This window comes from Bos grunniens, chromosome 23 (genome assembly GCF_055505025.1).
Source record: "Bos grunniens cultivar Pamir isolate PY7600 chromosome 23, Bosgru_T2T1.0, whole genome shotgun sequence".
NCBI classification, from domain to species: Eukaryota; Metazoa; Chordata; class Mammalia; order Artiodactyla; family Bovidae; genus Bos; species Bos grunniens.
In genome coordinates, this window is record NC_141187.1 from 10,524,090 (window position 1) to 10,535,137 (window position 11,048).

The following is an 11,048-nucleotide window of genomic DNA, read 5'->3' on the forward strand; positions in this document are numbered from 1 at the left end:
TCCTCTCCCTCTTCTCCAGAAGAACTTATTTTACCTTGACCTGTATCTTATTTTTCTCCCCAGCCCTGGTAGGAGGAAATGCCATCATTTGAGGCCATCAGGACGTTCAGATTTAGTGGGGAGACTGAGAGGGCAGTAGTTTAGCAGTAAGGGTGGGCGCCCTCTGGGATTTGGGATTCGGCAGCTTGTAAGACTTGAGGTTGCATCCCAGCTCTGCTTCTGGCATGCTGTGTAGTACCGGGACCATGACTGCCCCTCCCTGAGACTCCGTTTCCCACCAGTTGCTTGGTGGGAGCCTGGCTTCTTTGAGGGTACCAGGCAGGGCGAGGCTGGGGAATGAAGTGTAGGAGTCTCAGAGCTCATCATTCGGGGCCAGTGGTTTGGGCCTGCAGGGCGGAGGAGGAGGGTGGGAGGGGGTTGGGGCGCAGAGGGCCACAGTAGCTCTGCCCAGCATCTAAACAGCTTTTTTACAATGTCAAACAGGGGAAAGGCGGCTAGAGCAGCACGTCCCCCCTCAGGCCGTTTCTAATGGTAAATATGTCTGCTCTCTCCGCTTGCTCTCACTGGCTTGCTAGGGGAAGGGCTAACCCGCTGGGGCTCCCACTAACCGCATGCCCATTGGGCCCAGCCTGACTGGGCTCCCCGGCAGCCTGAGCGCTGGGCCCATCGAGTGACAGCAACCTGGGTCCCCAAGAGCTGGCCCAGAAGCCTTCGTGTTGGTTTCCTTTCTGTGATACGGCCATTCTCCTCTCCTTCCTCTCACGTTCCTTTGTCCCACCTTCTTCCTCACCCAGCTTCTAACACCTCCCCACTTCCCAACTCTCTGCCCCCACCCTCCTTCTACACAAGAAGACTGCGCCAGCTCCATGTAGCCAGCATGCCCACAGTGCCACCCGAGATCAGGGTGGGGTAGCGTTAGGCGCCATCCCCTCCTTAGGATCTCTTTCTTGGGTTCTTACCCGTGTTAGCTCACAGGCCCAGCACCTCTCATCCTTCTCTCCCACCATAACGGTTCAGTGCACGACATTTGAGTTCAGACAGAGCTTGAGTCCTGGCTCTGCCACCTTCTAAGTGTGCCTCCTTAAGCAAGCTCCTTTCCTCTCTGGTCCTCAGCTTACTCGTCTACAAAAGAGGGAGAATGAGAGTCCTCTCTTAGTGTTCCTGCGATGATGGAGATAGCGCACTGGAGCGTCTGCTAAGTGCCTGACACAAAACAAGCACAGATTAAACCATGATTTTAATGCACAACCTGAGGAACAAAGGTTTGAGGCAGCCAGAGAGGCCACTCTGGAGAGCTCTACCCTGGGGTGGCGGGCAGGTTTGCCCAGCTTCCTGTCCAGCCTGGGATGATCTGCTCCCCACCGGGGACCCCCCAGAATTGACTCGACTTGGTACAGGATCTCTGTTCCCCTCTCCCTGCTCCAGGGCTTAGAGGGCTTTAATGCTAAGAACACTCTTGTAGGGGTGGCTGGGCTTGGAACCTGAAGTCAGGGTTCCCTCCCAGGTTCCTCCCATGGTCTTGGAAACCTAAGGAGACTGAGGTGGGAGTGGCACACAGGAGATCCCACTGGGACCAGGGCATCTACCACCGGGGATAGAGGTGGGCTTTTTCTGAGCCCTTGCTTTGCTCTTCTCAGTGACGTGGGTTGGGCCTGAGTTTCAGGAGTCAGAGATTCGAAATGACAACGCTCTCCAGTGCTTTTCTCACTCAGTTCTCTTGATTCTGAGATCCTCTCTTCTCTCTTCCACAGCAGAAGCCTCTTATCTCTCTAATGGGAGAATTCTAAGCCCGCGCCACCCCCCACCCCCAAGGATGGCCCACACCTCCCTCACAGCCCCTGTGTCAGGGCCTTGCACTTTTTGAGCTGATGTTTTGTTTTGTTTTTTTCCTGGGCTCATCTCACTCTCCTGAGCTGTAGTTTAAACCTATTTTTCTCCTGCTCTGAATTCAGAAAATAGGAAGTGTGGCCCATCTATATTCCCCCCAACTCTAACCTCTCAGCAAAGGGAAAGCTTCAGTCAAGAGGGGAGCAACAGAAGAGAGGCTCTGAGCTTCTCTAACTCTCTCACTTACTTTCTTATGTCCTTCCTTCCCCTCTGGCTTCTTCTCCTTTTGCCCCTTCCCCTTGCCTAGACAGTATCTCCCCATTAGGAAAGTAAAATAACAACAGCCAGCTTATCTCTATCTGGAACTAAGAGGACTCAGGAGGAGTTGGAGGTAGCCAGGAAGGGGCTGGGGAATGATGGAGTAGGAGCTGTCTCCTCTGGGATCTTTCTTAAGCTAGCTGAGCAGAGAGGAAGGGGAAGATGAATTGATGGTCATCTCTCAGCTGTCTTAGGAATCACCAGGCTCACTCTCCTCAAGACTGTCCCACCGTGACCCCACCCGCCAACGAGACAGTGGGGGGAAAGAGGAGGAAACTCCTGTAGCCCCTTCCTGTTCCCTGGCAGTGAGCACCACCCTTACGTAGCTTTCCCTCCCTGCACCCTCCCCTCTCCGCCTCCTCCGCCCTCAGCACATTCCTGCCTGACAGCTCTGGCTTGTACCTGCCTCACCGCTGTCCACCTTGTTTCAATCAAGTAGGGGGCAGGGAAGTGGACTGCTTGGCTGCTCTTGTGAGGGGCTGGGGGCTGGGAGCGAAGGGAGGAAGGGGGCTGGGAGCCTCCACTTGATGCTCCTTCCGCAGCACAGGGAGGCAGCCGGGGCCTCCTCTTGGGCCTCTGCGCCCCTCCTCTGCCCTCTGCTCTGGGACTCCTCCATGCCGATAGCCAGGTGACCATCCCCCACCTCCCTCCTAAACAGAGACCTGTGCTGTCAACAACGGGGGCTGCGACAGCAAGTGCCACGATGCAGCGACGGGCGTCCACTGCAGCTGCCCTGTGGGCTTCATGCTGCAGCCAGACAGGAAGACCTGCAAAGGTAAGGGTTTTCAGAGGACAGGAGTGTAAAGATAAGGAGCTAAGACTGCGACCAGAGACAGGGTACCTCATTGTGGGACCTCCTCAACCCCCGCAAGTTATCCTGACTCTAAAGAACTGAGGCTGTGACGAAGGCTTGTCTCCTGTCCGCCTTCCCCATCTCAGTCCAAGGGGCACCAAAGTCCAGCCAGTTCCTTAGTGCCCCTGCCCCGCTTTGTTTTCCTTCCTCTTGTTCCTCTTCTCCCTGCAGGTCCCTAACCCTCTTGGTTAATGAACATGCTGTTCACGTTTGTTCCTGAGTCTAGAAGGGTGTTTGCGCCCTGATTATGTATGCACAAGGTGACAAGTGTGTTCCTTCTTAGCCCACAGTCCCCAGACCTTCCCCGTGGAAAGGCTCTCCTGATCAGAGGGAGATTAGGGGAACAGGTAGGAGCACTGACACTAGAGCCTGGCTCCCTGGCTCCAGATTCCAGCTCGGCCTCTTATTAGCTCTGTGATCCTGGGCTAGCTCTTTAGTATCTCTGTGCCTCAGTTTCACCACAGTAAAGGTTCAGTGCCTCACAGAAATGCTACAAGGATTAAACGAGTTACATTTCAACCATCAACTATATGTAAAGTCTTAGGACAGTGCCTGGCAAACGGTAACAATGTGTTAGCTACTATTATGATAGAATTTCCCACACTGTCCATTCTGTTTCCCTTTCCTTTTGATGAGCCCGCTTTAGGGGAAAGGCACAACAGGGGAGGAAAACGGGAGGGTGGCCCTACTGAAAATACGATTCATCAGGTCTGTGTCCCTCGGTCACAAGGTGGAGGGACTGGAGCAAGGCCGGGTGTGCTCTTTGTGCCTCTCGGCCCAGCAGCTGGCAAACAGACCAGGGAGGAGGCTGGGGCCGGGCTGGGGCGGGGGTGTTTGTGGCTGGGGCAGCAGGTCAGACAGCCAGAGTTGAGAAGTTTGCTGCTAGGAAGGACTGCTGACAGGTATGCTGAGAGTAAAGTGCAAGACTGCCCTCTCTGCCCCTTCCCCCAAGTCAGGGTGAGTAGCCTGGGTCCTGTCTGCCACCAGCTTGGGGAACTTGACCTCAGGAAGGAAGCCACTCACGCGCCCCCTCCTTCCCTTCCCTTCCCAGTGCTGAAAGCTGCCTTGGGCCTGAGTCTCTCCAGACCTCCCCAGTCCAGCCCCCTGCCTGGCCCCCACCCTCCCCCAGCAGCTCCCCTGCCTCACTGGCTTTCCTGGAGGTCCTCCCGCCTGGCCTCTCTTCCAGCTCCTCCTCTCTGATGCGCTACCCCTTTGGGTCTCCACTTCTTTGCCGCCCCCACCCCCGAAGGCTCTTACGACAGACAGGAAAGGGATAAATCCTGTCTACCAGCGTTTTTGGAGAGGGGCCATCAGTGGCAGAATGAGGGGCAGAGACTAGCCCTGTAGGTCAGATGCCCACCTACTTCTAGGCCACTCCCTGAGGGTCTGACACTGGTTCCCATCTCTCCTGTTTTAAGAGGACTCAGACCCAAGAAACAAGGTGTTAACTAATGGCCACAGATATCCTGAAGAGGGAAGAAACAGAGATGGGAGAGAAAAAAAAGAGTCAGCAGAGGCAGACCCAGGGCTCTCCTTGATGTTCCCATCTCTGTGAGGGAGGGAGGGTCTTGTCTCCTCATTTGTCGCTAGTCTTCAGTATTACCTTTGGTTCTGTTTTGTCCTGCTTCCCCAGACATAGATGAGTGCCGCTTGAACAACGGGGGCTGTGACCACATTTGCCGCAACACAGTGGGCAGCTTCGAATGCAGCTGCAAGAAGGGCTATAAGCTTCTCATCAACGAGAGGAACTGCCAGGGTGAGCAGACCTGGGCCAAGGGAGAAGCCTCTGGAGAGTTTCTAGAGTAGGAGAGCTTCAAAGAGGCCAGAGGGCCAGAGTCTGAGAGGGGAGACTCCACAGGCAGTGTCATGCTGTGACCTAGCAAACATGCTCCTTCCTCTTGGCAAACCAGCCCTTCTGGGGCACATGGCTCGACAAGGAGGGAGAGTGGATTTCACCCCAGTTCACATCCTTGGCAGGATCCGACCAGCCTAACCACACATGGTGGCCCTAATCCACAGGCACAGATCTCAAAGTTCCTGACTTCAAAGGCTCCAAGTGGAGGGGCCTAGGGGAGTGGGTAGGCATTGCTGAGTCACTGATCTTAGGGCTGGGCCAGAGGTAGGAACTCTTCAGTTTGAGGAAGAGAGCCAAGGCCCCTCCCTGGGGCCCTTCACCTGAGTAGGAATCACAGGGTCAAGTGGCCCCAAGACAGATGCAGTGGCTTGAAACCTTGCTCTTCCAGATATAGATGAGTGTTCCTTTGATCGGACCTGTGACCACATCTGTGTGAACACGCCAGGGAGCTTCCAGTGCCTCTGCCGTCATGGCTACCTCCTGTATGGCGTCACCCACTGTGGGGGTAAGCTGGCACCTTTGACCCTCAGCCCCTCACCTCCTCGCCTTTCAGCTGAACACACCCGAGGTGGCTTGCGTCTGTGGCGGTCCCCAGGTGCATGTGCCATGCCTACATCCATCATGAGGAAATGGGAGAAGTGAAGACAGTGGAGACACTGGGGTATCAGGGAACAGCATCCTGTTTCCAAAATTTCTATCTCCCATCCCCATCACTGTCCCTTGACTCCCATCCTCAGCCCCCAGATTACAACTCCTCTGCTAGGTAGGCATGGAAAGCTTTAAAAACTTTGTTAGCTTGGCCCCTTCTTAATCCTTCTTTGGACTGAGAACAGAGACCAGGGAAGAAGGTCTTAGGTTTGAACTCTTCTCAGACTGGGAATCATCTTAGGGTACCTGGAACTCTAACGAAAGGCCCCCCACTCACTGCGCACGTCCTGGCTCCTGCTCCCCCCATTGTTTGTCTGTGTCTCCCGCCTCCTTCCCCCAGATGTGGATGAGTGCAGCATCAACCGGGGAGGCTGCCGCTTTGGCTGCGTCAACACTCCTGGCAGCTACCAGTGTACCTGCCCCGCAGGCCAGGGCCGGCTGCACTGGAACGGGAAAGACTGCACAGGTGGGCGGCGCCCTCTGCTGGCGGAAGCTTGCACTGCAATTTCAGGGAAGGGGGTCGCTGGGGTCCTGGAAATCGTGGAGTTAGGGTATGAAGGATTAGGGGATAGAGAATGTAGCCGTTTGAGACATGGAGTTCCTGGTAAATAACTCCTTCGTCCATTTCCATGTACAACTGCAATTCTGCATGTAGCTCATTCTCTTCCTCCAATTACACACCTGACTGACAGGCTAGAGCGGGTAAGAGAGGAAGAGCCTCTCTTCCTCAGGCTTCTCTCCCCTTCCTAGAGCCAGTGAAGTGTCAGAGTAGTCCTGGTGCCTCAAAAGCCATGCTCAGCTGCAACCGGTCTGGGAAGAAGGACACCTGTGCCCTGACCTGCCCATCCCGGGCCCGGTTTTTGCCAGGTACATAGAGGAGGTTGCTGGAGGGCTGGCTGGCAGGGAGGAAGACTGGCTGTTTAGGCAGCTCCTCTGCTCCCCTTGGGTTCCGTCAGCCAGTGAGGGGCAGGGGGCAGGTCAGAGTGGTGACAGCCCCCTTCTCTCAGAGTCTGAGAATGGCTTCACCGTGAGCTGTGGCATCCCCAGCCCCAGGGCTGCTCCAGCCCGAGCTAGCCATGCCGGGAACAGCACGAACTCCAACCACTGCCATGGTGAGCACCAGCCCAGATGCCTTGTCTCAAGCTATTCTCTGGCTTATTAACCCCAGTTTCCCTTCCTTATTAATCCTCCTGGCCTCACTTTTTCCTGGATCCCCTTCTGTACTCTGTATTTGTCTAGCCCTGCTGCCTTGCTCCCTCTGCCCTTGACATCTGATGCTCTTGGCTTTAGTAACCCCTCTCCTCCAGCCAAGACCCCGGCCCCAGCTTCCCAATACCCTCTATAGCCTCCCCCACCCTCACGGGGCCCCCAGGCTATGCTGAGCTTCTGCCATCCCTCTAGAGGCTGCAGTGCTGACGGTTAAACAGCGGGCTTCCTTCAAGATCAAAGACGCCAAGTGCCATTTGCACCTGCGAAACAAAGGCAAAACGGAAGAGACCAGTAGAATCACGGGGCCAGGTCTGGACTGGGGACCCTACTCCAGTGGGTTATCTGGCCACCAAACCCTTCCCACCCCTCAACTCCTCAGCTTAGTGAGAGCTCCAAAAACCCGCTGACACTCTGAATTCTGGACAGAGCAGGGGAAGAAGTGGTTGCAGGCGTAGGGTCCAAGGAAGTCCTAGGATGTTCCCCACAAACTAATAACTATCCTAGACTAAAAGGACAGTCAAAGATCTGGTCAGATCTGTCTGGGTTGGGATGGAAAAATGAAAGCCAGGAGTGAGAACACTGTCTCCAGGGGGTACCCCTGAGGTTGACTAGGCCTCTTCCCTAGGTGGCGCCCCCTGCTCTGACTGCCAGGTCACCTTCATCCACCTCAAATGTGACTCCTCTCGGAAGGGCAAGGGCCGGCGGGCCCGGACCCCTCCAGGCAAGGAAGTCACTCGGCTCACTCTGGAACTGGAGGCAGAAGTCAGGGCCGAAGAGACCACAGGTGGGACTGGGGACACCGTTGGGAGGAGGATGGAAAGGGGAGGGCAAAGGTGGGCAAACAGCAGGTCTCGGCAGCAAAGGGAAAGGGCAGAGCCTGTCAAAGGGCAGAGCCTGCCTAAAGCTAAGTCAAGGACCGGTCCCTCTCCCCAAGCCCCTCCTAGCTCCTCGCTTTGCTGTCTCGCCCTCCTGCTCACAACCACTCTTTCTCTTTCTTCTCCAACTCATAACACCATCCATCACCAGCTGGCTGTGGGCTGCCCTGCCTCCGACAGCGGATGGAACGGCGGCTAAAAGGATCCCTGAAGATGCTTAGAAAGTCCATCAACCAGGACCGCTTCCTACTGCGCCTGGCAGGCCTCGATTATGAGTTGGCCCACAAGCCAGGCCCAGTAGCTGGGGAGCGAGTTGAACCAGTGGAGGCCTGTAGGCCTGGGCAGCACCGCTCTGGGGCCAAGTGTGGTAAGGGAGCTTGCTGGGGAGCAGGGGAGTAGGGAAGGCTCAGCTTGGGTCTGGTTCAGAGCAGGACACTTTACATCTCTCAAGGTGTGAGGCAGCCAAGACCCTTCTGCCCATCATCTTCCCCTCCTTGGTCCCAGACTGAGATCTAGAGGGCCATCATGTGGAGCTACCAACCCTCCTGCACATGGCTTTGGCCCCTGAGCCTCCCCAGCAGGATTCTGTCTGATCCCAGACCAAGAGGTTCTCCTTGAATCTGGGGGAGAGGGAAGGGGAGCCCCAGACCCGGGTGGTGGGAAATAGGTGGGGGTGGGTGGCTAGCGCGGCCGACTCTCCCTCAGTCAGCTGCCCGCAGGGAACGTATTACCACGGCCAGACGGAGCAGTGTGTGCCATGCCCAGCGGGCACCTTCCAGGAGAGAGAAGGGCAGCTTTCCTGCGACCTTTGCCCTGGGAGTGATGCCCACGGGCCTCTTGGAGCCACCAACGTCACCACATGTGCAGGTGCCAGGGGAACAAACAATACAGAGTGGGGTAGGGTGGGCACTGGGACGCCCATGGGCATGGGACTTCCCAAGGGCAGGCCCAGGCTCCAGGCCACTCTCCTCGTCAACATCCTATTTGTGTGTGCCTCTGTCCTCTGAGACTGGGTGACCCTGTGGGGATAACCAGGACCACCCCCATCAGAGTTGGGCCCTTGGCTCATTGCAGGTCAGTGCTCACCTGGCCAACACTCTGCAGATGGGTTCAAGCCCTGCCAGCCGTGCCCACGTGGCACCTACCAACCTGAAGCAGGACGGACCCTGTGCTTCCCATGCGGTGGGGGCCTCACCACTAAGCATGAGGGAGCCATCTCCTTCCAAGACTGTGACACCAAAGGTGAGTGGGCTGCTCATCCTGGTAGGATCCCCAGCCCCAACTACCTCCCACACTCTCTCCAGGTCCCCAGAGTAGACCCAAGTATGCTGCCCTACCATCTTCCCCAAACCACTAAAGGCCCAGCTGCATGACCAACCCCACCATCCTACTCACAGGACGCATCCTGGCCCTCCAGCAGTCCTAAGCCTAGGAACTGGGGAAAGAGTAACAGCTCCACTTAGCCCTCTGCTTTGGGAGTGGCGCCACCTCTCCTCAAAGCTGCAAACGAGTTTCTCTGCAGGTGCTCAGTGCCCGAGAGAACAGGCTGACACTGACCAACCGCGCTGGCTAGTTTGTGTCCTCCTGGGCCTAAATTCTGGAGTGACTAGGAAAGGCTGGGACTCCAGAAGGAACTCTGGTGTCTTTTGTTTACTCTCTGTGATGAACGTGTCCCTGCCCCAGAATTCCTTCTGGCCTGCCATCTTAACCCCTGCTCCTCCCCCCTGCCTGCAGTCCAGTGCTCCCCTGGGCACTACTACAACACCAGCATCCACCGCTGTATCCGCTGTGCCATGGGCTCCTATCAGCCTGACTTCCGTCAGAACTTCTGCACCCGCTGTCCAGGAAACACAAGCACTGACTTTGATGGCTCTACCAGTGTGACCCAGTGCAAGAGTATGTGGCAGGCCAGGCTATGGAAAATGGGGCGGAGAGGCCTGGGAGCAGTGGGCATGGGAAGAGGTGGGAGGTGGGCAAGGTAGTGAACCACAGGGAGCAGGGCTGGGGGTTGGCTAGGCAGGCAAGTCCCACCCTCCCTCTCTTCCCAGCCCACCTACACTCAAGGCCTGTTGTTGGGCTGGGCCCTGAAGTGCCCTCTCCCTGCAGGGGAAGGGGAGGGAGGTACGGACAGGTAAAGTGAGGCAAGAAGGTATTAAAAGGGCAGGAAGGAAAGGGGAACCCAGAACTTGGAGGAGATGACGAACTCCATGTGTCTGAATTCCACTTCAGAACTCTTCAATTTCCCCAACCTGTTTACCCACTGACTTCCCTTTTCTTTCTTGCTTTGTCCACTGGGCTTGGCTACAGATCGCCAGTGTGGTGGGGAGCTGGGTGAGTTCACTGGCTATATCGAGTCCCCCAACTACCCAGGCAACTACCCAGCTGGTGTGGAGTGCGTGTGGAACATCAACCCCCCACCCAAGCGCAAGATTCTTATCGTGGTACCCGAGATCTTCCTGCCATCTGAGGATGAGTGTGGGGACGTCCTCGTCATGAGAAAGAACTGTGGGTGGCTGAAGAGCTGGGCCAGGGAAGGGGGGAGAGAGAGAGAGAAAATTGGTGGTGGAAGAATTGGGGCCATGATGAGTAAGGCCTTGGAAGCAAAGGAAAATAGCAATGAATGCTACATGTCCAATGGAGGGCAGAGTTAAGAAAGCCAGCTTTGAAGTAGAATTTCAATAGTGTTACATGTGTTACTTTCCTATTCTAGAATTTTTACAGCTCCATTCATTTAAATGTTAAACTTTTCACACTGTGTGAGTGCCTGGGTGTCAAAGAACATGCCGAGGGCCGTGAGAAAGGCTATGTGTATGGGTGTAAGGAGGGGGCTGGGGGAGCTACGCATATGAGGGAGGGCCTCTGTCAGCCTGAGTCCTCGCTCTAGGAGGACTTGGGGAGCTTGCCTGGCTCTCTCCTGACCTGCTGCTTACCTTCCCAGCCTCCCCATCCTCCATTACCACCTATGAGACCTGCCAGACCTACGAGCGCCCCATCGCCTTCACAGCCCGCTCCAGGAAGCTCTGGATCAACTTCAAGACAAGTGAAGCCAACAGTGCCCGTGGCTTCCAGATCCCCTATGTTACCTACGATGGTGAGCAAAGGCAGGAAGAGCCAGGGAGGTGGGTGAGGAAGGGGAGGTTCCGGAATCTCAAAGGGAGGAGCAAGAGTTCTCACGCATGGGCTCCTCCCCTTCATGGACTTTGCAGAGGACTACGAGCAGCTGGTAGAAGACATTGTTCGAGATGGCCGGCTCTATGCATCTGAAAACCACCAGGAAATTTTAAAGGCAAGTGAATATTAACAATAATGACAGCCAGTGTTTAATGAGCATGTAACAATGGGCAGGCAATATGCTAAGTGCTTACTTGAATATTCTCTTTGATATACACAACAGGCCTATGGAGTAGGTACTTTCATCATTCCTAACAAAAAGCCTTTCATCTTTACCGATGAGAAAGCTCAG

At 55.7% G+C, this 11,048-nt stretch overlaps 1 protein-coding gene and 1 long non-coding RNA gene across 9 annotated transcripts in view; one reads left to right on the plus strand and one right to left on the minus strand.

Moving 5' to 3' along the window:
* Positions 1-11,048, minus strand: part of LOC147346637 (uncharacterized) — a 118,740-nt gene that overhangs the window by 91,245 nt on the left and 16,447 nt on the right. The window contains exon 3 of one of the 4 annotated variants that reach the window (XR_015153055.1): positions 960-1,122. The exons of the other annotated variants lie outside the window; for them this stretch is intronic. This is a non-coding gene — a long non-coding RNA (uncharacterized LOC147346637). The remainder of the gene's footprint in view (positions 1-959; positions 1,123-11,048) is intronic. 4 annotated transcript variants of the gene reach the window in all.
* Positions 1-11,048, plus strand: part of SCUBE3 (signal peptide, CUB domain and EGF like domain containing 3) — a 36,872-nt gene that overhangs the window by 20,216 nt on the left and 5,608 nt on the right. For 3 of the 5 annotated variants that reach the window (XM_086371269.1, XM_086371266.1, XM_086371270.1), the window contains exons 7-22: positions 484-531; positions 2,804-2,920; positions 4,632-4,754; positions 5,242-5,358; positions 5,842-5,967; positions 6,252-6,368; positions 6,509-6,613; positions 6,903-7,019; positions 7,336-7,494; positions 7,737-7,952; positions 8,291-8,452; positions 8,660-8,827; positions 9,320-9,481; positions 9,893-10,090; positions 10,524-10,676; positions 10,792-10,871. In XM_086371269.1, coding sequence (XP_086227395.1) covers positions 484-531; positions 2,804-2,920; positions 4,632-4,754; positions 5,242-5,358; positions 5,842-5,967; positions 6,252-6,368; positions 6,509-6,613; positions 6,903-7,019; positions 7,336-7,494; positions 7,737-7,952; positions 8,291-8,452; positions 8,660-8,827; positions 9,320-9,481; positions 9,893-10,090; positions 10,524-10,676; positions 10,792-10,871 — 2,168 coding nt within the window. The remainder of the gene's footprint in view (positions 1-483; positions 532-2,803; positions 2,921-4,631; positions 4,755-5,241; positions 5,359-5,841; positions 5,968-6,251; positions 6,369-6,508; positions 6,614-6,902; positions 7,020-7,335; positions 7,495-7,736; positions 7,953-8,290; positions 8,453-8,659; positions 8,828-9,319; positions 9,482-9,892; positions 10,091-10,523; positions 10,677-10,791; positions 10,872-11,048) is intronic. The other 2 variants (XM_086371271.1, XM_086371267.1) reach the window with 1 other exon arrangement.